The following is a 25,226-nucleotide window of genomic DNA, read 5'->3' on the forward strand; positions in this document are numbered from 1 at the left end:
TTTCATGGACAAGTAAGTTAAGGGTTACAGGAGACAAGCAAAAGTAATGGAGTTGAGAGCATAACCAGAGGAACCAGAACCTTATTGAAGTGTGGAAAAGGCTCAAAGGATGGAATGACGTATGGATCCCCAAGTTGTATGTTCCTGTACTTGATTGTCTCTTACATTTTATTGTATCATTCATGGGATGTGGACAACTCTGGTCAGGCCAGCATTTTACTGCCCATCCCTAATAGTCCAAAAGGCAGTTAAGAGTCAGCAACATTGTTGTGGGTCTGGAGTCGTGTGTAGGCCAGATCAGATGAGGATGGCAGTTTCCTTCCTTAAAAGACATAAGTGAACCAGGTGGGTTTTTTTCTGAAAATCGACAGTGTTTTCCCCTATTTAACAAGTTTCCCTTCTTGTGTCTTTCAGTTAACCTCTAGCCACTTCTGTTCTTTGCGTCTCCCCATTGCAAATTGCACCTAACGTTCAATAAAGCGTATTTCTACAAGTATGGAGGGAAGTTTTGTCATCATCCCATGCAATGAATTATGTGGGCGGCACGGTGGCACAGTGGTTAGCACTGCTGCCTCACAGCGCCAGAGACCTGGGTTCAGTTCCCGCCTCAGGTGACTGACTGTGTGGAGTTCGCACATTCTCCCCATGTCTGCGTGGGTTTCCTCCGGGTACTCCGGTTTCTTCCCACAGTCTAAAGCTGTGCGGGCCAGGTGAATTGACCATGCTAAATTGCCCGTAGTGGTTGGTTAGGGGTATGGTGGGTTGCGCTTCGGCCGGTCGGTGTGGACTTGTTGGGCCGAAGGGCCTGTTTCCACACTGTAAGTAATCTAATACATAGTTTTGTAATAATTAAGCATGTAATTTTGTATATTGTTAAATTCAAAGTGAATGTGTTTACTTTGGAAGGAGTTGCAAAGGCAGAAGATGAATGAAGAAAGCAGACTTTTTTTTCTCTTTATTTAAGTCCACACTAGCAATCCCATTTATTTGCATGAATCAGTTTGCTTGATGAGGCTATATTGTTACAGCATTATGCGCATTACTGGATTTTACTGCTAATATGTACCATAATGGAAGAAAAAGAGAGTTCAATATCAAAAGCTACTTTTTGTCCTAAATGTAACCCTTGGTTAAAATTAGGTTTAACCCTTGGTTCAACTCTCCTTAAGCATTAGCCATTTATTTAATGTTACTACTGTATGACCTCATTGGTTTCCATATTTAAACACGAACACGATTTATTTTTAAATTCTCATATCTTTCATGTTTAAATATAGTCTAGATTTAAAGTTGTTATTCAATCATATTAAAGCAAGGAATGAGCTCCCATTGCTTCTACAAATTAAATAAGCCTTCACATTAGATTAGAACTTCAAAATTGCATTTCTCAAGGTAGTATTCTCATTAAATTCAAAAATACAGCAGTCTAGATGATGACAATGCTGCCAGTCTTCATAATTGTTAACCCATTGAAATTGACAACATCTCCAGGAGCTCTCACAATTGCAGAGTAATGTGGAAATCCATGAATTGTTATGAATTGCTGGACTCCCAGATTATAATCCTTAAAAACTCAGTACACCGATGATAAATTCCATTTTACCATTATTATGCTATGCAGCATCAGTTGAGAAAGTTGCACTTTGTTGAATGAGGCAGAACTGGACTGCTAACAGTATACTAACTTGATAATTTTATTGCTTAAAAATCTTACTGACCCAGAAAAGCAATCTTTATATTTGTGGAATGTCAAATATCAAACATTAATTTTCAACAATGTGTGTAGTTTTAAAACATTTTTAAAATCTTATTTATGTTGCTATTTTAACCTGTCTAATTCCAATCAATATTTATCTGAAAATTTACATTGAAGCCAAGATATAAAATGCTGTTGACTTCCTGAGTCTCAGTCCAAAGTTGCATCCAGTTCCAATGAGCTCATCTGAGCCCATTTTCTTTAGAGTTGTAACACCCAGAAATCATTGAAGGCCCTTTCCTTCAATTTTGTGAAAAATTCCAAATTAACTGCAGCATACAGATCGCTCTGGTGATTTCCTCCTCTAGATGTTCCAAGACTAATCTTTCAAAACCCTGTAATTTTCACGGATTCCATTTCTTCCACCCGGAAGCTTTTCCCTCCTTCATTCTGCCTGGTATCCAAAAGCCCGACTGACTGCAGGAGCTGTTGACTACCTTCTTGCACTCTCTAAGACTCATGCTCTCACTTTCTGTCTTGCTCTCTTTAGAACTCGTGTGTGAGCTCACTCTCTAGGACTCGTTCTCTCTCTCTCTAGAACGTGCATGTTTGTGCTCTTGCTCTCGCTGTCTCTCTGGGACTTTTCCTCTCACTTGCTCTTTCTGTGACTCTTGTGCACATGTGGAATCTCTTTCTAGAATTCACAGATTTTTTTTTCTCTTGCTCTCTCACCTTTTCTCAGAAACTCTGACTTTCTCCAGGGCTCTCTGTCTTCCTCTGAGACAGTTGATGCTTTGAGGTTAAACATAATTTGCATTATGTAGTAGACTACCAGGTTCCATTATTCCTAATTGACTCAAAGTAATGGTTCTGTACAATGTCATTTAATCTTAAGAATATCGGTGCTCCATCATGCTGCGGTAGGTCACATGTAAAGCCAAGTTTGGCATTTTTATATTGCATTTCCATAGGAAGTGTTTACCTTGTAGTTTCCAATGAAGTTTGGACCCAATGCAAGATTTTTAATAGGAGAGCTCGCTAAAGGATGTATTGGGCAAGGTTATTATTGGAGCACAGCATGAGTGGGGAACAAGAAATGAGAGTTCCCAATTCTCAAATTGAGAACGCATTTTTGGTGAACCATAAAATTGTTAAGAGTGCTCCAATTTAAAATTTTCAAGAAATTAAAAGATCCTGTGGGATGAGATGAGGAAGAAGATTGAAGATCAAATTTGAGGTGTTGTTTTCAGAAGAAGTGAGACTATGGCCAGTTTGCAGTTTTTTCCAATGGTGAACACATCCATCAATTTTGGGAAGAGGTCTGAACAGGACTATACATTTACAGGGCAAATATTTTTAGCACTGGGTCAAGGGGGAAGCACATTTCCAGGCAAGGAGACTATGTTCATGACTGTAATTGGGAAGGGTGAACAACAAGAGAACAGTGTGTGAGGAGTCCAGTCAGTGAATGTGCTCAGTGAGAACACGAATCGTGCTGAACGATGATAGTAACAGATTGAGGCGCAGCAAAAAAAAAGAGGCTGAGAGTGGGAAACCATGTTTATTATCAAGTCTGAGTAGATCGGAGCAATTAGGAGGTGAGCGAGGAGCAGCCCGTATTATTGCAATAGGGCAGAGGGAATCTTGGGAAAGTCCAGAGTGAGAGGCCAGATGGCAATATAGACGGAATTGGGCAGTAGGTAGGCAGTTGTGGATGAGCCTGAGTCAAAGATGCCTGGATTGATACCAGAGTAGATATTTTAATCTGTCTATTCAGGTATGTTATGACACACTGCTCAGCAGATGGGACATGAATCCAGGCCTTCTGACCCAGAGGAAGGAATACTATTACTGTGTCATAAGAGCTCCTTCACTTTGTTGTAGCCCTTCATGTTGGCTCTGTTGATACTGGAGTAAGCAGGCGTAAACTATTGGAGTGAAAAATTAGTTTGCAACTTAATTTTTAATGAGGTAATTTGGAGCCAGGGTAGAGATGACATTTTTTTATTAGCTTGGTCAGAGGAATAAAGACATGCGAAAGTGCCCTCTAGTGACCATAGGTATGGTGTTATACATAGTGCTATCACTGAAAAGTAAACTTATTGGGCAGACTCTTGATGTCTTTTAGAGTTGATTAAGCAAGTATCATCTTCCTCTTTGTAGTAGATTTCCTACAATTATAAGGGAACTAATTAAAAACAAAAGCTGCCTTCTAAATGGATAATAATACTTATCCATATAATATTTGGTTATTAGTTTTTCTTCCCCACTCCCTCCACCCATCGTACCCTCTGTTTAATCCCATGATGTGTGTTTCAATAATTAGTGTAATTGGTTTACATAGCACAAAGAAAATCCACAGGAACTGGGAGCAGGGTTTTACCTTAATATTAGCTTCTTCCCCCTTGGGCAACTTTATTGGGAGCAGCTGCTAGCAGACAAAGCAGTACAGTATCAGCAGTCTGTTTCTTATGGGCATTAACACCCACACCACTCACTGAGGGAGTTTGCTCTGTAATTAACTCCAGACGCAGTTTGTCATTAATATTTTATTCTGTTCCTCTAGCTTTGTAAATTGATGGATATCTTGAGCAAAGCAGTACAGAGCTGATTTATTGGTTGCTGCAGGGGTAATTGACCAGAAAGTGCTAAGTAGTTGGTTTTATAGACTGAAATCTCTTCATATATAAATTACTAGCCATTGAGAATTTGATTGCACAAACATGCTCTTTACGTTGCTTTGATTTACAGGACAAAATGTTGTAATTTCTTTCAAATGTCTTTGATAGCAATGTTAAGCTTCCTCTGCTTTTGTGTTTGTTAAACTGTGAGACAGCAGTGCTGGGAAATAGAAAAGCTTTTGAAGTCGGGTACTGAGTGTGGACAAAATACTCCCAAGTCAGCTATAACACGACCAGTTGCAAAGTAACACTCCCAAAATACTTCAGTAAATGTGCTTCAACCTAATAGTAGTGCATCAATGTGATTTCTGTTTCCAGTTATACTCCATGTCTGAATGTGTTTGCCAAATTAGTGCCAATCTGTGCTGAAATCTGAACACTGTAATGATAACAAGCAACTCAAACTACAAGCAAGCTGCAAGTGGAAGTGAGAGTAGATCTTAACTGTCTAGTAGGAAATCAGGAAGACCTATCTTTCAAACGGGTCATCTCTCCACAGACTATTGCATTGGTGAAAATTCCCTGAAGATGTATTCATTCCACCAATCTCCTCTGGATTCAAGCCTGGAATCAAGGCATGAAAGAACAATGTTAACTTGTGACTTACCTCCCAGTCATTGAATACTCACAATGAAAGCATTTGAAAAAATAGGTTGACCCCAGTGCATTAAGCACAACATCAAATGGAAATTTTATTGGAGTTGGTTCTACTCCAATGTTTATTGAAAATGTGCAGAGAACTTAAACCTAAACCAACCTGTTTCTTTTCAAATATATTAATTTATAGGATATGAGCGTAATTGGCAAACTATCATTTAAGATCATAAGAAATAGAGCCATTTGGTCCCTCAGGCCTGCTCTTTTTCAGTAAGATCACAGCTCGCCTCCTTACAAATTTGCCAATTCTGTATCTGCTCTTTTGACTCTCTTTGTCAAACAAAAAGCTATCCAGCTCAGCCTTGAAGATATTCAATGACCCAGCCTCCATTGCTCTCTGTGGAAGAGAATTCCATTGTGTAACAACCCTCTGAGAGAAAGCGTTTTTCTATTTCCATCTTAAATGAGACTCCTGCTTTATTTGTAAATTCTGCCCCCATTAGTTTTTTGAAACCCCCTCTAAACATTTGGCCTGTCAGGTTCACTCAGAATCTTGTATGTTTCAATAAGATCACCTCCCTTTTTAAATTCCAGTGAGTATGAGGATAACCTGCTCAATCTTGTGTAAAATGAGAACACCTTCAGCCCAGAAATCTGCAGGCTAAGCATTCTCTGAATTATTTCAAATGCAATTATTTCCTTCCTGGGTAAGGCGACTAAAATGACATATGCTACTCTGGACATGGTCTCAGTAAGGCCCCGTATAACTGCAGCAACGTTTCCCTTCTTTTATACTCTATTTCCTTTGGAATAAGAGCTAATATTATATTTGTGTCCCCAATCACTTGCTGAACCTGCATGTTAACTTACTGTGATTCATCTAACAGGATACTTTCTGTTGTTCAGACTCCTACAATCTCTCTCCTTTTTAAATTATTTTCAAGTAATATTCTGTTTTTTTATTCTTGCCAGTGGAGGAGCCCATGTTTTGCCACACTTTACTTGACTGAATTTTGCCCACTCACTTAAAGCGTCTGTATCCTTTATATACTAATGCACGCTTCACAACTTGCTTTCTTACAAATATATTTGTATCATCATTAAACTTAGAACTAGAGGGCATAAGTTTAGCATGAGAGGGGAAAGATATAAAAGAGACCGAAGGGGCAACTTTTTCACACAGACGGTGGTACTTGTATGGAATGAGTTGCCAGAGGAAGTGGTGGAGGCTGGTACAATTGCAACATTTAAGAGGCATTTGGATGGGTAAATGAATAGGAAGGGTTTGGAGGGATATGGGCCAGGTGCTGGCAGGTGGGACTAGATTGGGTTGGGATATCTGGTCGGCATGGACGGGTTGGACTGAAGGGTCGGTTTCCATGCTGTACATCTCTATGACTCTGTGACACCAAAATTGGAGGTGTAGCAAACAGCGAAGAAGGTTACCTCCGATTACAATGGGATCTTGATCAGCTGGGCCAACGGGCTGAAGAGTGACAGATGGAGTTTAATTTAGACAAATATGAGGTGCTGCATTTTGGAAAAGCAAATCAGGGTAAGACTTATATAGTAAGGTCCTGGGGAGTATTGCCAAACAAAGAGACCTTGGGGTGCAAGTTCATAGTTCCTTAAAAGTGGAGCCACAACTAGACAGTGTAGTGGAGAAGCTGTTTGCTACGCTTGGCTTTATTGGTCAGAGCATTAAGTATGGGAGTTAGAATGTCCAGTTGTGACTGTACAGGACAGTTGCTTAGGCTACTTTTGGAATACTACATTCAATTCTGGTCTTCCTGCTGTAGGAAAAATGTTAAACTTAGTGTGCAGAAAAGATTTACAAGGATGTTGTGAGGGCTGGTGGATTTGAGCCAAAGCAAGAGGCGAAATAGGCTGGGGCTGTTTTCCCTGGAATGGCAAAAACTGAGGGGTGACCATATAAAGGTTTATAAAATCATGAGGGGCATGGATAAAGTGATTAGCCAAGGTCTTTTTTCCCAGGGCTAGGGAGGCCTAAACTGGAGGGCATAGGTTTAGGGTGAGAGGGGGAAGATAGAAAAGTGACCTAAGGGGCAATGTTTTCACACAGGATGGTGTGTGTATGGAATGAGCTGCCAGAGGAAGTGGTGGAGGTGGCTACAATTTAACAGGTATCTAGATGGGTACATGAATAGGAAGAATTTAGAGGGATATAGGCCAAATGCTGGCAAAAGGGACTAGATTAATTTAGGATATCATATTGGCATGAGCGAATTGGACTGAAGGATCTGATTCTGTGCTGTACAACTCTATATTTTACAAAAATTTATAATGCAGTCCTTACATCCAGATCTTTAATATAGATTGTAAATAGTTGAAGCTTCAGCACTGATCCCAGCGGTGGTGGAGTGGTACTCTGTTACTCTTTGCCATTCTGAAAGCACTCCATTTATCCCTCTTGCCTGCTTCGTGTTAGCTAATCAAATCTTTATCCATTCTAATATGTTGCCCAATGTATTTATTTGGTGTAGCAATCATTGATGTCAGTATTCCCTTCAGTAATCCAAATAAGCTACATGTTCTAGTACCCTTCATTCAGTCAACCACAATTTTCCTTTCACCAAACCATGTTGTCTCTGCCCGACTGCAATTTCATTCTCTTCTGTTAATACCTGCTAAGTTATGGAATTGGGAATATTTCCTCTGACAGATGGTTGGCTAACTGGTCTAAAGTTTCTTGATTTCTGTCTTCAACCTATCTGCGATAGAACTATTAGATTTCTGGTTTTCCAATCTATTGGGACCCTTCCAGAATTGAGGAATTATAACCAATGCATCCATTATCTCTGCAGCAACATCTTTTAAAACCCAAGCATACAAGCTATCTTGATGATTTATCTTTAGTTGTCCTCAAAGAAATGATAGTGAGCAGACACCTTGAGTTTCTGAAGTCCAACCCTGGTGAGGGTGGCCTGTTATACTGTCAGGAAGGGAATGGCAGAATTCTGCCACAGCAAAATTGAAGGGCTGACAATATAGTTCCAATGCAGGATCAGGAGTGGCAAAGCCATCAAAAATGTGAAAATAACTGTTTGAAATTTAAAATTGGGAATTGCTTAACCAGGAGCTACTGTAGGTCAGGGACAAAATGTGATAGGTGAATGATACTTAGTGTGAGTTTGGACATGAGTGGCAGAGATTTGGACCACCTCAAATTAAGTGACTGAGATTGTGGTAATTTAGCTAGGGGTACATTTGAATAGTCAAACCTGGAGATATTAAAGGTCTGGTTGAGAGTTTCATCAGATAAAGTAAGTTGGAATTTGATAATGTTAAAGAAGTGGAAACGTGTGCCCTTAATGGTGGCAGAATATGTGATTCAAAGCTCATCTAAGGGTTAGATATGGTATTAGGGTGAATTGTCCATTTAGTTATCAGACCCACCAGGTACCTCAACTGTATGTAAACATAATCCTGTAGGAGAACAAATGCCTTGGGTTTGTGTGCTGGATGGAGTCAAACTCTGATGTTTGGTTTCTTTATATGCTGCTGTGCAACGGGACATGGGTGTCCTTGTACACGAATCACAGAAAGTTGGTCTGCAGGTACAACAGGTAATTAGGAAGGCAAATGGAATTTTGTCCTTCATTGTCTAAGGAGTTGAGTTTAAAAGTGGGGAGGTTATATAGGGTACTGGAGTACTGCGTGCAGTTTTGGTCTTCTTACTTAAGAAAGGATGTACTGGCATTAAAGGTTCACTAGGTTGATTCTGGGCAGTTGAAGACTTTGTTTTATGAGGAGAGACGGAGTAGACTGGAATTATATTCATTGGAATTTAGAAGAATGAGGGGAATCTTATAGAAACACATAGTTATGAAGGAAATAGATAAGATGGAAGCAGAGAGGATGTTTCCATTGGCAGGCGAAGCTAGGACAAGAGGGCATAGCCTCAAAATTAAGTGGAGCAGATTTAGGACTGATTTGAGAAGGAACCTCTTCACCAGAGGGTTGTGAATCTATGGAATTCCCTGCCCAGTGAAGTAATTGAAAGCTAACATAGATAATGTTTTGAACAGTGAAGGAGTTAAAGGTTATGCTGAGAGGGTGAGTAAGTGGATCTGAGGCCATGAAAAGATCAGTCATGATCTTGTTGAGTGGCAGAGCAAGCTCGAAGGGCCAGATGGCCTACTCCTGCTCCTAGATTTTATGTTATATGTGCTACTGTACAAAGCTGAACTGCTTTAGTAACTGTGTATAAGGATATTTTATGAATAATGTATATTTTTAAAATAAAAATATCATGACAGAACCAACTATACATCTTTCAAGGGGAAATGAGGGGTTTGAAGCATCATAAATTACTTTTTTCTATGGAACACCTGGACAACATCACATTAATCCCAGGAGGTAATGATAAAAGTTACAAAAATAGATTTGCATTTCAAACAGACAACAACACAGACACAAAATATTTCAATCAATATCATGATCGAGAAAATCTATTTGTTTAATATTTTGATCTGGGTTATCTTGTGCATTGACTTGATGTACATTTGTTAAGTAATTCATTTTACTTGAATTTAAAATCGACATGTATAGTTATTAGACTGGAGAAAACAGAAACTGTCAGAATTCTCTAGTTTCAGCTGGGGAAATAACTGGCTATGGTTTATATGAGGCAAAATTCAAAGATGTCCTGGAATGTTACAAATTGGATATGACAAGTTCTGGAAGATGCTTGCAGAAGGGAAAGAAGAAAAGTTGATGCTTTCTGTGAGCCTTTCATAAGAATGAAAGTTTGCACCAAAATACTAACTTTTCCTTCAGATGATAATCAACCCATTACACCTTATCACCACACTTTTATCTTTCAAAAAGTGATTTGAAAATTACAAAGTGCTGTATTATTCACAGGAAGGAATTCCATGCAATTGGACCAATTAGAAGAATACCCATAGTAATAGGCTCTGTGTATAGTTTTGTTTGAGTGTCTTGTCTGCATTTTCAATCAGAAGGACTTCCCATACTATGTCATATTCAATTATTGTTCAAATTTCACAGTCACAATATTATTACAATCCAGATGGAAGCCATTTGATCTATTGTGTCTGCACTGGCTCTTAGCATTTGGGGAGAGCCAATCTCCCACATTTCCCCATAACCCTGCACATTGTTTCAATTCAAACAATTACCAAATGTTCTCTTAAATGCCTCAATTAAATGTGCCTCCACAAACCTTCAAAGGCAGTGCAGCCAGACTCTAACTACTCGTTACGTAAAGACATTTTTTTATCACCTTGCATTTGCTTCTTATACAAAAAACTTAAAACTGTGCACTTTGACCTTCCGTCTTTTTGATTCAGAACAGTCATTCCCTATCCACTCTGCCCAGACTCCACATGATCTTGAACACTTCTGTCAGATCTCTGCTTAGCCTTCTCTCCCAAGAAAAGCAGCCCAGTTTCTCTAATCAGTCCTCATAACTGAGTTTCTTATCCCTGGGACTATTCTTGTAAGCCTCTTCTCCACTCTCTTCCATGCATTCTCATCCTTCCTGTTGTACAGAGTGCCATACACTATATCCCAGCTCAGGTCTAACCAGTGTCTTATGTTCATCATCATCTCCCTGCTGTTGGATTTTATCCCCTGGGTAATCAAAGCTGAGAACACTGTATACTTTATTAACAGTTGTCTTTACCTGTTCTGCCATCTTTAATGACGTGTGTACACATAAACCCAAGTCTCTGCGCTCTTTCACACCTTCTAGAATAGCACCCTTGATTTTATGCCATCTCTCCATGTTCATTAGAGCACATCTTGCACTTCTCTGCACAGAACTTCATCTACCACCTTGCAGCTCACTCCTCCAATATGCCAAAGTCTGTTTGGAGTTCTACACTGTCCCCCTTACAGGTTATAATTCTGTCAAGTTTTGCATCATCCACAAACTTTGAAACTATTCCCTGCACATCAAAATTTAGATCATTTATATATAAATTAGCAATACTGTCCCAATATTGACCGCTGGGGAAGTCTGCTACAAACCTTCTTCCAAACTTATTAACCATTACTCTCTGTTTCCTATCCCTCAGTCAGTTTGGTGCTCACATTTTACTTTTACATTGCTTTTATTCCATGACTTAAAACATTCACCAGTCTGAATGTGGAACTGTAGTGAACAGCCGTTTGTTAATCAATAAAAATCATATCAACAACATGACCCTCACCCTTGACCAGGGAAGTGAAACAAACGGAGAAGTGATCCTGCGCAGCTGTCTGTCCCAGCAGTGATCCTGCACAGCTGTCTGTCCCAGCAGTGATCCTGCACAGCTGTCTGTCCCAGCAGTGATCCTGCGCAGCTGTCTGTCCCAGCAGTGAACCTGCACAGCTGTCTGTCCCAGCAGTGATCCAGCACAGCTGACTGTTCCAGCAGTGACCTGCGCAGCTGTCTGTCCCAGCTGTGAACCTGCGCAGCTGTCTGTCCCAGCAGTGATCCTGCGCAGCCGTCTGTCCCAGCAGTGAACTTGTGCAGCTGTCTGTTCCAGCAGTGATCCTGCACAGCTGTCTGTCCCAGCAGTGATCCTGCACAGCTGACTGTTCCAGCAGTGACCTGCGCAGATGTTTGTTCCAGCAGTGAACCTGCACAGCTGTCTGTTCCAGCAGTGATCCTGCACAGCTGTCTGTTCCAGCAGTGATCCTGCACAGCTGTCTGTTCCAGCAGTGAACCTGCGCAGCTGTCTGTTCCAGCAGTGAACCTGTGCAGCTGTCTGTCCCAGCAGTGAACCTGCACAGTTGTCTGTCCAAGCAGTGATCCTGCGCAGTTGTCTGTCCCAGCAGTGATCCTGCACAGCTGACTGTTCCAGCAGTGATCTGTGCAGCTTACTGTTCCAGCAGTGAACCTGCGCAGTTGTCTGTCCCAGCAGTGATCCTGCGCAGCTGACTGTTCCAGCAGTGACCTGCGCAGCTGTCTGTTCCAGCAGTGAACCTGCGCAGCTATCTGTCCCAGCAGTGATCCTGCACAGCTGTCTGTCCCAGCAGTGAACCTGCGCAGCTGTCTGTCGCAGTGATCCTGCACAGCTGTCTGTCCCAGCAGTGAACCTGCGCAGCTGTCTGTCCCAGCAGTGATCCAGCACAGCTGACTGTTCCAGCAGTGATCCTGCGCAGCTGTCTGTCCCAGCAGTGAACCTGCACAGCTGTCTGTTCCAGCAGTGATCCTGCGCAGCTGTCTGTCCAAGGAGTAAACCTGCACAGCTGTCTGGCCCAGCAGTGAACCTGCACAGCTGACTGCATCTGCTGTTTAGTTTCAAGTCTGTAACTACAATACTTAAATGGCATTTGGCTGGGTACATGAATAGGAAGGTTTAGGGGGAAATGGCCCAAATGCTGGCAAATGGGACTAGATTAATTTAGGATATCAAGTTGGACTGAAGATTCTGTTTCCATGCTGTATGACTCTATGGCCCTCTCTATTACCTCTTCAAAAATCCTCTAACATATTAGTTTGTCGTGAGTTTTCCTGAATGAGTCCATTTCCTTTTCCAAATCAATCTAACTGTTCCAAGTGATTATTAATTTGAGTATTTTCTCACAATTCATTAATTGTTTTCTTCAGTGTTCAGCTGAAGATGGTAATAGTGTTAAGTGTGAAACTAACGAGGTTCCATTGGGCTCCCTCCTTTGGGGTTTGAACTTTTTGTATGTAATATTTGAAAAAACTAAGTTTACAAATTCACTTGGTAAATGTCAGTGAATCATTAACACCTGTATAATATCACTCATGTTAACCTTTGATGCCTTCCAATCTTACTGTTCCAACTAATGTTCTCCTTATTTTGTGACTAGCTTCATATAGAACATTAAAAGTGCAGCTGTGAATATTCTAAATATCAACAATTTTCTTTTCATTGTTACACTATTTGAAAATTGAGCAGGTATTATTCCTATGTTCGCATTATCATTGCAGTATATCTGATGGGGCATTTTCATGGTAATTATTTTTCTCCTCCAATTTTAGATATCGACGAGTGTTCCTTTGAAAGGACGTGTGACCACATATGCATCAACTACCCAGGAAGCTTTGAATGCTTGTGTCATAAAGGTTATACTTTATATGGACTGACACATTGTGGAGGTTTGTTCAGTACGATGAGTGCCATTATAATACACATGGACTGAAACTGCAATGATTAGTATTAGGTACTATCCAATGTTAGTTAATATTGCTGGATCCTTTGAAATATTGTGGTAAATGGAGGACTGTAGAGGACCATCTGTACAAAGTTTTAAAGTGTGGTGATAAACAACTTGAAGAAAGTGTCAATGCAGAAGGAAATAAGGTTGGCAGGATGTACAGAGAATGGGGTGTTAACAGATGCAAAAAAAATCAAACATGCTCTTTTTCAGTGTTCAGTGCTAGTGAAAGAGCAGGATGATGAAGTTTGGGTCAATGTTCATAAGAACCCTACCGATTCCATGATGGGCCCATAGGAGCAGGCAGATAAGGGAAGAAAGGTGAATAAGTCAAGTCTGGTTCAGTGGTTGGTGAGACAGAAGGCAGAAGAATATGGATTGTAAAGGGTTACGGAGAACCAAATACTAATGGGAAAAATTAAAGAGATATGGCCAGAATCAAGAAATATAGAACAGAGAAAGGAAAATCCCATGTTGGACTTGGCATAGTTAGAGTACACAGCCAGCTACACTTTGAGCAGTTGCAATTTATTTTTCTATTAAATTTATTTCCGTGTTAGGCATTAAAATTATTTTCTCATAGTCCAGTTTCCAGTAAATGTATAGTGATGTGCAGCTTGTATCTTGCCATTGGCTGATTTATTTAATTTCATACCTAGATGTTTGTTTACTGTCACAGTATTTGTTTGTGACATGAATTCTATACAAGGAATATATTAGTTTGTTTTCATAGAGTAAATACATTATGTACAAATCATTAAATGGAACGGTTTCCCTTTCAGCCCAGATTTTCATTCTAGTCACTGAAATTTATTTTGGCAGATATCGATGAGTGCAGCATTAATAATGGGAGCTGTGATTATGGTTGTGTTAATACAATGGGAAGTTATGAATGTGTGTGCCCTCCTGGGAAGAAGTTGCATTGGAACAAGAAGGATTGTGCTGGTAAGTAACGTTTTTAAAAACAACAGGATAAGATGGGAGCCACTTTAAAGTAAGTTTGATCAGAATCAACATTAAAAAGGAATGAAAGAAGAATTCGATTCCCTACAGTGTGGGAACAGGCTCTTTGAGTCTCCCACCCAGACCCATTCCCCTATATTTACCCCTAACTCTTGCACCTAACCTATACATCCCTGAACACTATGGGCAATTTAACACAGCCAATTCACTTAACCTTTTGGATTTTGGGAGGAAACCGGAGTACCTGAAGGAAACCTATGCAGACACGGAGATAATATGCAAACTCCACACAGACAGTTGCCTAAAGCTGGAATCAAACCCAGGTCTCAGATGCTCTGAGGCAGCAGTACCAACCCCTGTGCAACCAGATTGGTAACATAGACCAGAAGGTCCAGATTCAAATCAAGACCACAAAGGTGTGTCATAACATGTCCAAATGGGTTTATTTTAAAATAAAAGGAGCCATATGCCAGGTAGTGTTGTAATTGAGACATTTTTAGTTAAATGCATCACTAGAATATTTTGTGCAATTTGTAACCAGTACCAGGCAACAGCCATCTCCAACAAGAGAGAATTTAACCATCATCCCTTGACATGAAGTGGCATTACCATCACTGAATCCCCATTCTCAGGACCCTGGGATTACCACTGGCTAGAAGCTAAACTGACTAGCCATATAATTACTGTGAATATAAGAGCAGATCAGGGGTTGGAAATCCTGCAGTGAGGGACTCTCCTCCTAACTCCCCAAAACCTGTCCACTATCAACAAATCACAAGCCTTCAGTAAGGTGTTCGACAAGGTTCCTCATGGTAGACTGGTTAGCAAGGCTAGATCACATGGAGTACAGGGAGAACTAGCCATTTGAATAGAACTGGCTCGAAGGTAGAAGTCAGAAGATGGTGGTGGGAGGTTGCTTTTCTGACTAGAGGCCTGTTACCAGTGGAGTGCCACAAGGATCGGTGCTGGGTCCACTACTTTTCTTCATATATATAAATGATTTGGATGTGACCATAGGAGGTATGGTTAGTAAGTTTGCAGATTACACCAAAATTGGAGGTGTAGTGGACAACGAAGAAGGTTACCTCAGATTACAACAGGATCTTGATTAGATGGGCCAATAGGCTGAGGAGTGGCAGATGGAGTTTAATTTAGATAAATGTGAGGTGCTGCATTTTGTTAAGGTGAATCAGGGCAGGACATTGTCATGGTAAGGTCCTGGGAAATGTTGCTGAATGAAGAGACCTTGGGGTGCGGGTTCATAGTCCCTTGAGAGTGGAGTCACAGGTAGATGGGATAGTGACGAAGGTGTTTGATATGCATCCCTGTATTGGTCAGTGTATTGAGTATAGGAGGTGGGAGGTCATGTTGCGGCTGTCCAGGATATTGGTTAGGCTACTTTTGGAATACTGCATTCAGTTCTGGTCTCCCTGCTATAGGAAGTATGTTGTAAAACTTGAAAGAGTTCAGAAAAGATATACAAGGATATTGTGAGGTTTTCAGCTATAGGGAGATGCTGAATAGGCTGAGGCTATTTTCCCTGGAGCATTGGAGACTGAGGGATGACCTTATAGAAGTTTATAAAATCATGAGGGGCATGGATGGGGTGAATAGTCAAGGTCTTTTTCCTGGGGTGGGGAGTCCAGAACTAGAGGGCAGAGGTTTAAGGTGAGAGGGGAAAGAGACCTGAGGGGCAACTTGCTCATTGTATGAATGAGCAGCCAGAGGAAGTGGTGAACGCCAGGATGATTATAACATTTAAAAGGCATCTGGATGGGTATATGAATAGGAAAACTTTAGAGGGATATGGGCCAACTGCTGGCAAATGGGACTAGATTTAGTTAGGATATCCTTTCAGCATGGATGAATTGGACCAAAGGTTCTGTTTTAATGCTGTACAGCTCTATGAATGTATGTCTCTAAGTGTGATGGAATGCTCCCACTTCTTTAATGGGTAATCCCATCACAGTTCCAACAATATATAATATGCTTGGCAGCATCCAGGACATGTGTACCATTTACAAGATGCAGCGCAGCAATTCCCCAAACCTCTGCCATCAGTACCTGCCAAAACCACTTAGAAGGCAATTGCAGCAGATACATGGGAATCCCACCACCTGCAAGTTCCCCTCCAAACCACTCACTACCATAACTTGGAAATGTTTCAAGTGTTCCTGTGTCAAAATCCTGGAGCTCCCTCCTTAACAATGTACCTACACCAAATGGACTGCAGTGGTTCAAAAAGGCAGCTCACCACTATCTTCTCAAGGGCACCTAGGAAATGGGCAATAAATACTGACCCAACCCCAGCAATGCCCACATGAAAAAAATCCATTCATGCCTTTTCTCCTCACTGTCTCTGAAATCTTCTCCAGTCCCACTATCTGCCAAGTTCTCCACACTTTACTATTTTGACCACTTGACCAATCCAGAATTCTTTTGCTCCACTGCTTGGGCCATTGCCTCCAGCTGTCAAGGCACTAAGCTGTCAATTTCCCTCCCTTTACTATTCCAGCTCTCTTGCCACCTTGAAACGTTCATTAACACCTAACTGTTTGACCAAGGTCTCTTCATCTGCCCTAACATCACTTCATATGGTTCAATGTTATTTTCGTTTAACAAAGCTCTTGTGAATGGCCTTTGGATGTAGATGTTGTTGTTTGTGAACACAACCTGAAGACAGATTTAAAAATTCTTGTGATCCAAGTCATTAAATTATGTAACTTTCAACAAGTAATGCTCCAGCTCCTCACTCTAATTGTTCTGATTTTATTTTGATTTTAGTCATCTTTTGAGATCAAGCACCATGTATTTAGTTTGGGAAGTATCCTGCCTACTTAATCTCATGTTGTTTTTCACTAATTGTCAGACACTTTTGCTGACTTGGATGCCCAAAAATCGAGTCCCTCATTTTCCTGGAACTGCATGCATAGAACAGAAGATTGCCAATATTTTAAAATAGCATACAACTAGAATGTAGCCTACAGCATTTCAAGAAGGCTGCTCACCCCCACCTTCTCAAGGACAACTCGTGACAGGCAATAAATGCATTTTAAAAATCTTCAATCCCTCATTTGCTGACCTCTATACTGCTGAGTGATGTAGCATATATTGTTTCTGAATATTTAAAACAGCAATAAAACTCTCAACCTGCTCTGGTAACTGATGTGACTTTTTTGTAGCTTTTTTGTATGTAATCAATGACTCACTCTCCCTCAGAGGCAGTGAAATGTGTCCGAAATGCAAAGCTTGCTCGCAAAGTCCAGCTGATCTGCAGTAAGAGCGGAGGAATAGAGAGCTGTTCCCTGTCCTGTCCATCCAAAGCACTCTTTGTAGCAGGTCAGTGCTCTGCTTTTAGTAATTGTGCTGTCATCATATCAGGGTGGTGTGAATGAAAAGTGTTTAAAATATTTTTGGCGCGGTGGGGGTAAAAAAAAGAACGTTTATGTAAATTGACATTTAATAAATAATTTTAGAGGCAGCAATATTTACAACAAGAATGTGTCTGACTAAACAGCACACGTGTGAATAGATTGTGTTTACTGGAATATTTGGTTCACTAGTTTTGAAAATGCAATATATTCAACAGAAATAAAATACAATGTATTCAATAGTTGCTATTTTATTCCTGGTTCCGCACACCTATTAATTTTTGATTATTGTTAGTGGCCACAACTGTTAATAATGGTCCAATTCTCTGTGTTGCCAAAAACAGATTATAGTGTGGAAAAATTGATCAAAGTGAGATAAAGAAAAATATATCAACTATAAACAAGCTAACTCGAATCACATCAAACCACAACTCATCTGATCTTCAGTGCCCTCCACACAGGACAGGATTGTTCACTAGACTAAAGCAGATCCTTTTCCTACTGAGCAATATGTGCCTATGAATCCTCTATCCCATCAGCAGGTAGAAACTATTTGACCTACAAACAATCCTTTCTCTTTCCCACTGCCTTTTGATTTCCCATTCCAACTTTTTCGCTGTTAATCCCTTCCAACTTTGACTGCTTGTAATTATTCTCCATTGATAACTAGCTGTTCCATGTTTGAGTAACTTTACTTCCATACATCTGTGTTTCCCCATCCTCAGAACTTCCAGTTTGTGACACTTACGTAAGGTATTTCAACAAGAATCAAATATGACTTAACTGCATTTGTACTATAACCAGTTGCAGCCCCATTTCAGTGGAGCATTAATAGCAATTTTCCCTTGATTAGAAAACTCTGAATTCACAAATGGTTTGTAATGTCCTTTTGCTCATCATTCCCTTGTCAAAATGTGATTTTATTAAATGTCTGACCATCTCTGAGAAGAATTTAAGATGAGATTAAAAATGTGTTCTGAAATGCTGTCAATCAAGTGATGATGGAGGCTACTGCACTTGTGTTCATATGGGCAGAAAAACATATTTATTTGAGGAATAAAAAAAGAGAATGATACACAGCATGCTGCATATAAATATTGGCCTGGCTTTTTTTTTCAACCTCATTGTATCCCTTATTTTCATCCATTTAGAACCATTAGTTATTTTTTCAAATATTTAATGGGATTGTTGCTGTGCTGAAGCTTATCACCCCATTGGAAGTCAGAGATACATGATGGGCCTGAGCTGAACATTTTTTAAAGGAGTCACATCTTGGTTTGCAGTGCATCTTCTGGGAAATGTTTCATCTGAAAGTTTTCCTTACCTTTGGAGGGAATGGCTTATACTGGATTTCAGGGCAGGGCTGCCATCTACTGTAGGGGTTGAGAGAGTAGTTACAGAACATAGTGGTCCTTTGCATCAGATCTGCCACTTCAGGGTGCAAGTTGGAGTTGGACTCCAGGGCGACAAAGTGCCAAGGCAGAATGTACTTTTTAATATATAATTTTCTGAGACTTTGTCCCAGTGGTTTTCTTTAATATTAGCCCTTCTGGCGCTCACATGCATTCTGTGTGCCCCATTCATGCCCCCAGTGACTTCATGCCCTCCATGCCAACCCATACCCCCACCTGACTTCAAAGATCCCTAAAACCTTCCAAGTTTACTAGTGCTCCCCCCCACAGCAGATCTTTCTTTCCATCCTCCATGCCAATGTCCTTCATATTCACCACACAGACCTTAGGGTCCATGTTGAGATAAAATAAAAGAATTGTTTAATATTATTACATCTTTTGCTAAAGCGGGAAAAAGGCAATAATGAAAGCCCAATCAAAACTTTTAAATTCCCTCAAGGAGTTCATTCCTTATTTAAAAAAACAAACAGACTTGTATTCCTAACCTCACATCAAGGACAACTAATCCTTTCACAACCTCTTTGAGGTGTAATCAAACTGTGAACTTGGAATGCCTTCGAGAGATAATTATATAATGATTCCCTTTCAGGTAATGTCAACACACAACTATTTTATTAACTAGACCAGATTCTTTCAGTACTCATTGACACTGCCTAGTTTTGAAAATTTTACAGGAGTTGAAGATTTAAATAACTTCACAGTTAGTGTTTTTTAAACCTCTCACTGTCACAGGCAAGCTTTGTAAACATTTGAAGTGATAGATACTTAAATAACTTCACAGCTTAACAGTTCTACAGACTTCCAAGAGCATTTAAGACTACTAGAGAAAATGGTTACTTTCACAGTATGGGTTAAAGCCCTTGCTATAATAACACCTTGGTCTATTCAAGCCCAACGTTGGAATTTCATAACCTTTCTGAGTTTGGGTTTCCTTCATAGGAGTCATGTCCAACTTTCTTTTCCCTACCTGTGCAAAAGGGATTCGAATTTCCAAATTGAGGTTCTGCCCAAACTGAGTCCTGCAAAACTTCGCATCTCTTTGAAAATCTGGGCCAAACCTCTCCAAGTGTAAATTAAAGTAGGAATTCACCCCATTGATTTGAATCAGCCATGTATTCATAAATCATTAATGACTCCACTGGTAGCCAGCTTGCTTTTGTTTTAACAGAATAACCAAAAAATGTCATTTGCTCATCTGTGGTATGTCAGTTACATTACCAGCCAAGTCATCCATATATTAGAAGCTACATGAATGCAGCGGAATATTAGTATACATCCCTGTATAAACATATTTGATAAAAATTCAACGTGTTTGCTGACTTGCTGCCCTTGAGTGGAACTTTAAATGGGATTGAAATACTATCAAACTTGTTCATTAAACTTGTTGAGATTATCAAGGTAATTAAAGGGGTTCATGATCTTTGCAGGTTGCAATAAAGATTGCAGCGAGATCAAATCAAAACATGAACATCTTTCTAATAAAAAATATTCTGCTACATGTTTAGATTTCCTTTAAGTAGATGGTATTTTCTGGTATTGTGGCAGGTTTCCCAACAGTTTATGATAAATAATCAATAGTGTTTTGTTCAGTCATGTATTTAAAATTATCTTGTACCAACAGAGGCTTTTTGGCTCAATTGTCTGTACCAGTTGTTTGAAAGAGTTTTCTATTGGTCTGACTCCCCTGTTCTTGCATCATGGCTCTGCAATGTTTTCCATTTAAAAGTATATCTAATTCCACTTTGACAGTTACCATTGAATCTGTTTCCACTGCTCTTTCCAACAATGCAATTCCAATTATACAACTTTAATTAAAAATTAAAGTTTACCTGCTGAGGCAATGGTGCAGTGTGAGGATATTGACCCAACCAAGTGAAATTGATAATGGAAATAGGGTATTATTGTTGAATAAAAGCAATAAAACCATTGGTTGTAGTCGAAAAGTGCAGTGCTGGAAAAGTACAGCAGGTCAGCAGCATCCATGGAGCAGGAGAATCAACGTTTTTGGCATAAGCCTTTTATCAGAAATGTGGAGGGGGTGGGGGTGGTAGGTGGGAAGGTGATAGATGCAGGTGGGAGGTGATTGTGATGGGTTGGAGGTGAGGGTGGAGCAGATCGATGGGAAGGAAGATGGACAGATAGAAAAGGTCAACAGTGTGGTGCCCAGGTGGGGAGAGGGGAGATTTGGAAACTGGTGAAGTTGATGTTGATGCCATTTGGTTGAAGGATCCCAAGGTGGAAGATGAGGCTTTCTTCCCCTGGTTGGCAGGTGGATTTGATTTGGTGGCGGAGGATCCTCAGGACTTGCCTGCCCTTAGGGGAGTGGGAGGGGAAGTTGAAGTGGCCAACCACAGGGAGGTGGGTTGTTTTGTGCGTGTGTCCCAGAGATGTTCCCTGGAATGCTTCGTGAGTTGGTGTTCTGTCTTCCAGATGTAGAGGAGACCACATCAAGAGCAACGGACACAGTAGGTGAGGTGGGTGGATGCGCAGGAAAATCTCTCTGGTTGTGAAAAGATCCTTTGGGGCCTTGGATGGAGATGAGGGAGGAGGTGTGGGCATCGGATTTACACTTCTTGTGGTGGCAAGGGAAGGTGGAGAGTGAGTTGGTTGTAGTGGTGGCTTAATTTTCAGTATTCTTCTTCATCATAGTAGTGAAACTTCTGAATTGACATCAACTTCCAATCATTGTACAAAACCTTTTTATATACCCCCTCCAAAGGTTGTGCCTTAATGTAGGTTCAATTATCTTTTATTTGCAACATCATTACCTCTGAACACCCCCTCTATTTCTGTTTATGTTTGTGGAACATCACATTATGATATTCTAGGTTTCCAATTTTTATTTAAATGTTGTTTATGTCTTAATTTCTATATTTAATACCAGGTGAATATCCCAATTTTTATTTAACTCTCTGTAAAATTATCTAAAAGACTGAAAGATTACTTCCTCATTTATCTGAGAGAATCCTTCAAAGTGATTGACTGTTCAGTCTACAGGAAGACATTACTGTTGATGTATGCTGAAGATGCTTAGAGTTGGCCTACATCCCCCATGACGTATTAGCTGTGGCTCAGTCAGCAGCATTCTCATCTGAGTTTCTCAGTCCTGGAAGCATATATCATTTAAGGACTTCAGTAAAAACCAAAGACAACATTCCAACACAGCATTAAGGCAGTGCCAGACGATTGGAGGTGCTATCTTTCAAATAAGATGGTAAATTGAGACTTCTGTCTGCTGTTTAGATGGACGTAAAAGATTTTATATATTTTGAAGAACAACAAAGGATTTATCTAAAGTATCGCAGTCAGTATTTTACTTGTAGAATTTCTGGTTCCTGTAGTTTCAATATTACAACACCTGAGATGTCCTATGGTCATGAAAAACAACATCAATACAAGTTGCTTTTCCTAAGACTCAGAATCAAATTAATTTTGGAAAAACTGGAATAGAACACAAAAATCCCCTGCCTTCTTGAGCAGCTGAATTTGAGGTCAAGAGCAGATTTGACTGATGGGTTGGTGGTTATTAATGTAAAGGCATCCAAAGGGGTTTCATGTTGCAACTGCCTCTCATTATTAGGACCCAGGCAAAATCACAATGAAAATATTGGTGGATAAGTTATAATTGGTTACGGTAATATGGGAAGTCCACTCTCCTTATCTTGCAGTACCACCTGGAAAGTCAACAAGTGAATCTATATCAGAGGCAATGCAAAGGTAACAAAATTATGTCTGTCTTCTCGTGAACAATTAGACCAAGTGTCACCTTGAGGTCCCTTCTTGTTGGAGAATTATGTAAGGCAACATTTTATGGGTTACATTGGGCAGAACGGTTGTATGGCAAATAGCAAGTAAACTTACTGAATCAGAAAGGTAAATAAAGTTCAAGTTTCATTTATTCATTTGCTTCAACAAAGAGCTTTTCATTATTTTTCAAGTTTTTCCCTAACCTAGAACTTTTTTCTTCATTCAGATTCTGAAAACAGCTATACGTTTAGCTGTGGAGTTCCAATACAGCCAACAAAATCCTCACAAAAGCGAAATGCAAGTCTACCTAACTGTGCAGGTGAGCATCTGAGAAACTAAAATTTCATTCATCAATATCAATTAACCTTATGTGTTCCTCTGAATAGGCTGAAATAATTCTGTTTCTCAGTCCTAGCCTATCAGCTTCAAGAGATTGAAATGGAAACTTTTATTTGTACTTTTATTTGGTTTTAGGACTGGAAAACAATTACCACAGAATTAAAGTGGCCTGTATTATCTCCATTATCCCTCAGCCTTTTTGATGAGAGTAAAAATGCACTTGTCTCAGTATTAGATGGAAAATGTTACACGTCCTCTGTATTGGCACCAACGCTTCACTTTTCCCGATTCCCAAATATTTGGAGCTTGATATTCAAAGAATACTGGTTTCTTAGTTCCCTCCCCTACCTTCATTTTATTAATATGCAAAGCTCTTCTGAAATCCTTAATGACTATTCTAATTGTTTATACAGTTGTGTGTTAATTCATAACACTGAAACAATAAATTTGATTAAACAGTGTTTACATGATGCATGGATAGGCTTAATCCTTTTACAGCTACCAGGAACATGAGAGATCTGTAGAGTTTATATTTGACCTGTTGTGATTCTACATTCTCACTCTGTGGTAGAAGTTAGTTCTGTCTGGGGACCGCTGGTATTCAGAAGCGTGGCTGGAAATTGAAATTGCTCCAGTTTAGATAATGTAATGGCCCCAGACGCAGTGAGAACGTTTGAGTGAACTTTAATAAGAAAGTAGGTTTTAAACAATATGAAAAGCATGCTGAAGAGGTTTGGAGTGGAATCTGTAGCCTTTCCTCCACTATGAGTTTACTAATTTTATAGTGATATAGAATAAGTAACAGGATGTGCTACATACAAACGCTTGAAAAATTCAAATGCCTGAGCAAACCAAAGTCAATTTTGCACGTACAGATGTAATGCTGCCTCAGCTAGAGGATCTAGACTGTTGAGGAATGATTGGATAAGTTAGGGTTGTTTTCCTGAGAGTAAAAAATGTAGAGGGGATCCTGATAATGATCTATAAGACTGAATGGCACAGGTTAGTTAGATGGGAAGGCACATTTACTATTAGTAGAGAGGTCAATAACCAGGGGGCATAGATTTAAAGTAAGAGATGGAATACAAAGAGGAAAGTTGATGAGACATTTTGTTCACTCAGAGGGTGGTGGTAGTGCTGATCCCTCTGCCTGAAAGGGAGGTTAAATCGGAAACTCTTTCAAATTTCCAGTACTACTTCGATATTCACATGTTGTCTTGGTCTCCATGCTATGGACTATAAGATAGGTAACCTTACCTTATTAGCAAAACTCTGGGGAGTGTTGATGAACAGAGACCTAAGGAATGCAGGTTCCTTGAAAGTGGAGTAGACAGGATTGTGAAGGAGGAGTTTGGTACACTTGCCTTTATTGGTCGGTGCATTGAGTATAGGAGTTGGGAGGTCATGTTGCAGTCGTACAGGACATTGGTTAGGCCACTTTTGGAATACTGTGTTAAATTCTAGTCTCCCTGCTATAGGAAAGATGTAATTAAACTTGAAAGGGTTCAGAAAAGATATGTAAGGATGTTGCCAGAGTTGGCGGTTTTGAACTACAGGGAGAGGCTGAATAGGCTGGGGCTATTTTCCTAGACTGTCAGAGGCTGAGGGGTGACCTTCTAGAAGTTTATAAAATTATGAGAGGCACGAATAGGGTAAATAGACAAGGTCTTTTCCCCAGAGTAGGGGATTCTAAAACTAGAGAGCACAGGTTTAAGGTAAGAGAGGAAAGATTTAAAAGAGACCTAAGGGGCAACAGAGGGTGGTGTGTGTATGGAATGAGGTGCCAGAGGAAATGAATATGAAGGGCTTAGAGGGATATGAGCCAAATGCTGGAAAATGGGACAAGATTAATTTAGGATATCTGGTCCGCATGGACGAGTTGGACTGAAGAGTCTGTTTCCATGCTGTACATCTCTATGATAGTAGTTAGATTTTTGTTGATAAGCTGTACAATGGGCTGAATGGCCTCCTCTGTACTGTAAATATCTATGATTCTACATTAGTGTTACCTAACAGGACAGACAAGTTTACAATATAGAGACTGATCACAGGTAGGAAATCTGTATGTTTAGTCAGTGGGCGTTGCTATGGCTCTTTAGCATCCCACTTCCATGTTGCCTGGACAGTCAGAGAGGGTGGCATACTGAAGCCCTCAAAGGAAGGAATTCCAGTGAAATGGACGTCAGCAGGGGTCAAGATAGCTGAACTTGTACTTTGATCCAAGTAGTTTTGTCAGTCAGAGGAATGGAAAGGTTGT

The 25,226-nt window shown here is 40.1% G+C and overlaps 1 protein-coding gene across 2 annotated transcripts in view; it reads left to right on the forward strand.

Moving 5' to 3' along the window:
- scube1 (signal peptide, CUB domain, EGF-like 1) overlaps nt 1-25,226 on the forward strand; it is a 282,056-nt gene that overhangs the window by 221,826 nt on the left and 35,004 nt on the right. For both annotated transcript variants that reach the window (XM_043709200.1, XM_043709201.1), the window contains 4 exons: nt 12,962-13,078; nt 13,960-14,082; nt 17,320-17,439; nt 22,857-22,949. In XM_043709200.1, coding sequence (XP_043565135.1) covers nt 12,962-13,078; nt 13,960-14,082; nt 17,320-17,439; nt 22,857-22,949 — 453 coding nt within the window. The remainder of the gene's footprint in view (nt 1-12,961; nt 13,079-13,959; nt 14,083-17,319; nt 17,440-22,856; nt 22,950-25,226) is intronic.

Source organism: Chiloscyllium plagiosum, chromosome 19 (assembly GCF_004010195.1).
Source record: "Chiloscyllium plagiosum isolate BGI_BamShark_2017 chromosome 19, ASM401019v2, whole genome shotgun sequence".
Taxonomy (NCBI): Eukaryota; Metazoa; Chordata; class Chondrichthyes; order Orectolobiformes; family Hemiscylliidae; genus Chiloscyllium; species Chiloscyllium plagiosum.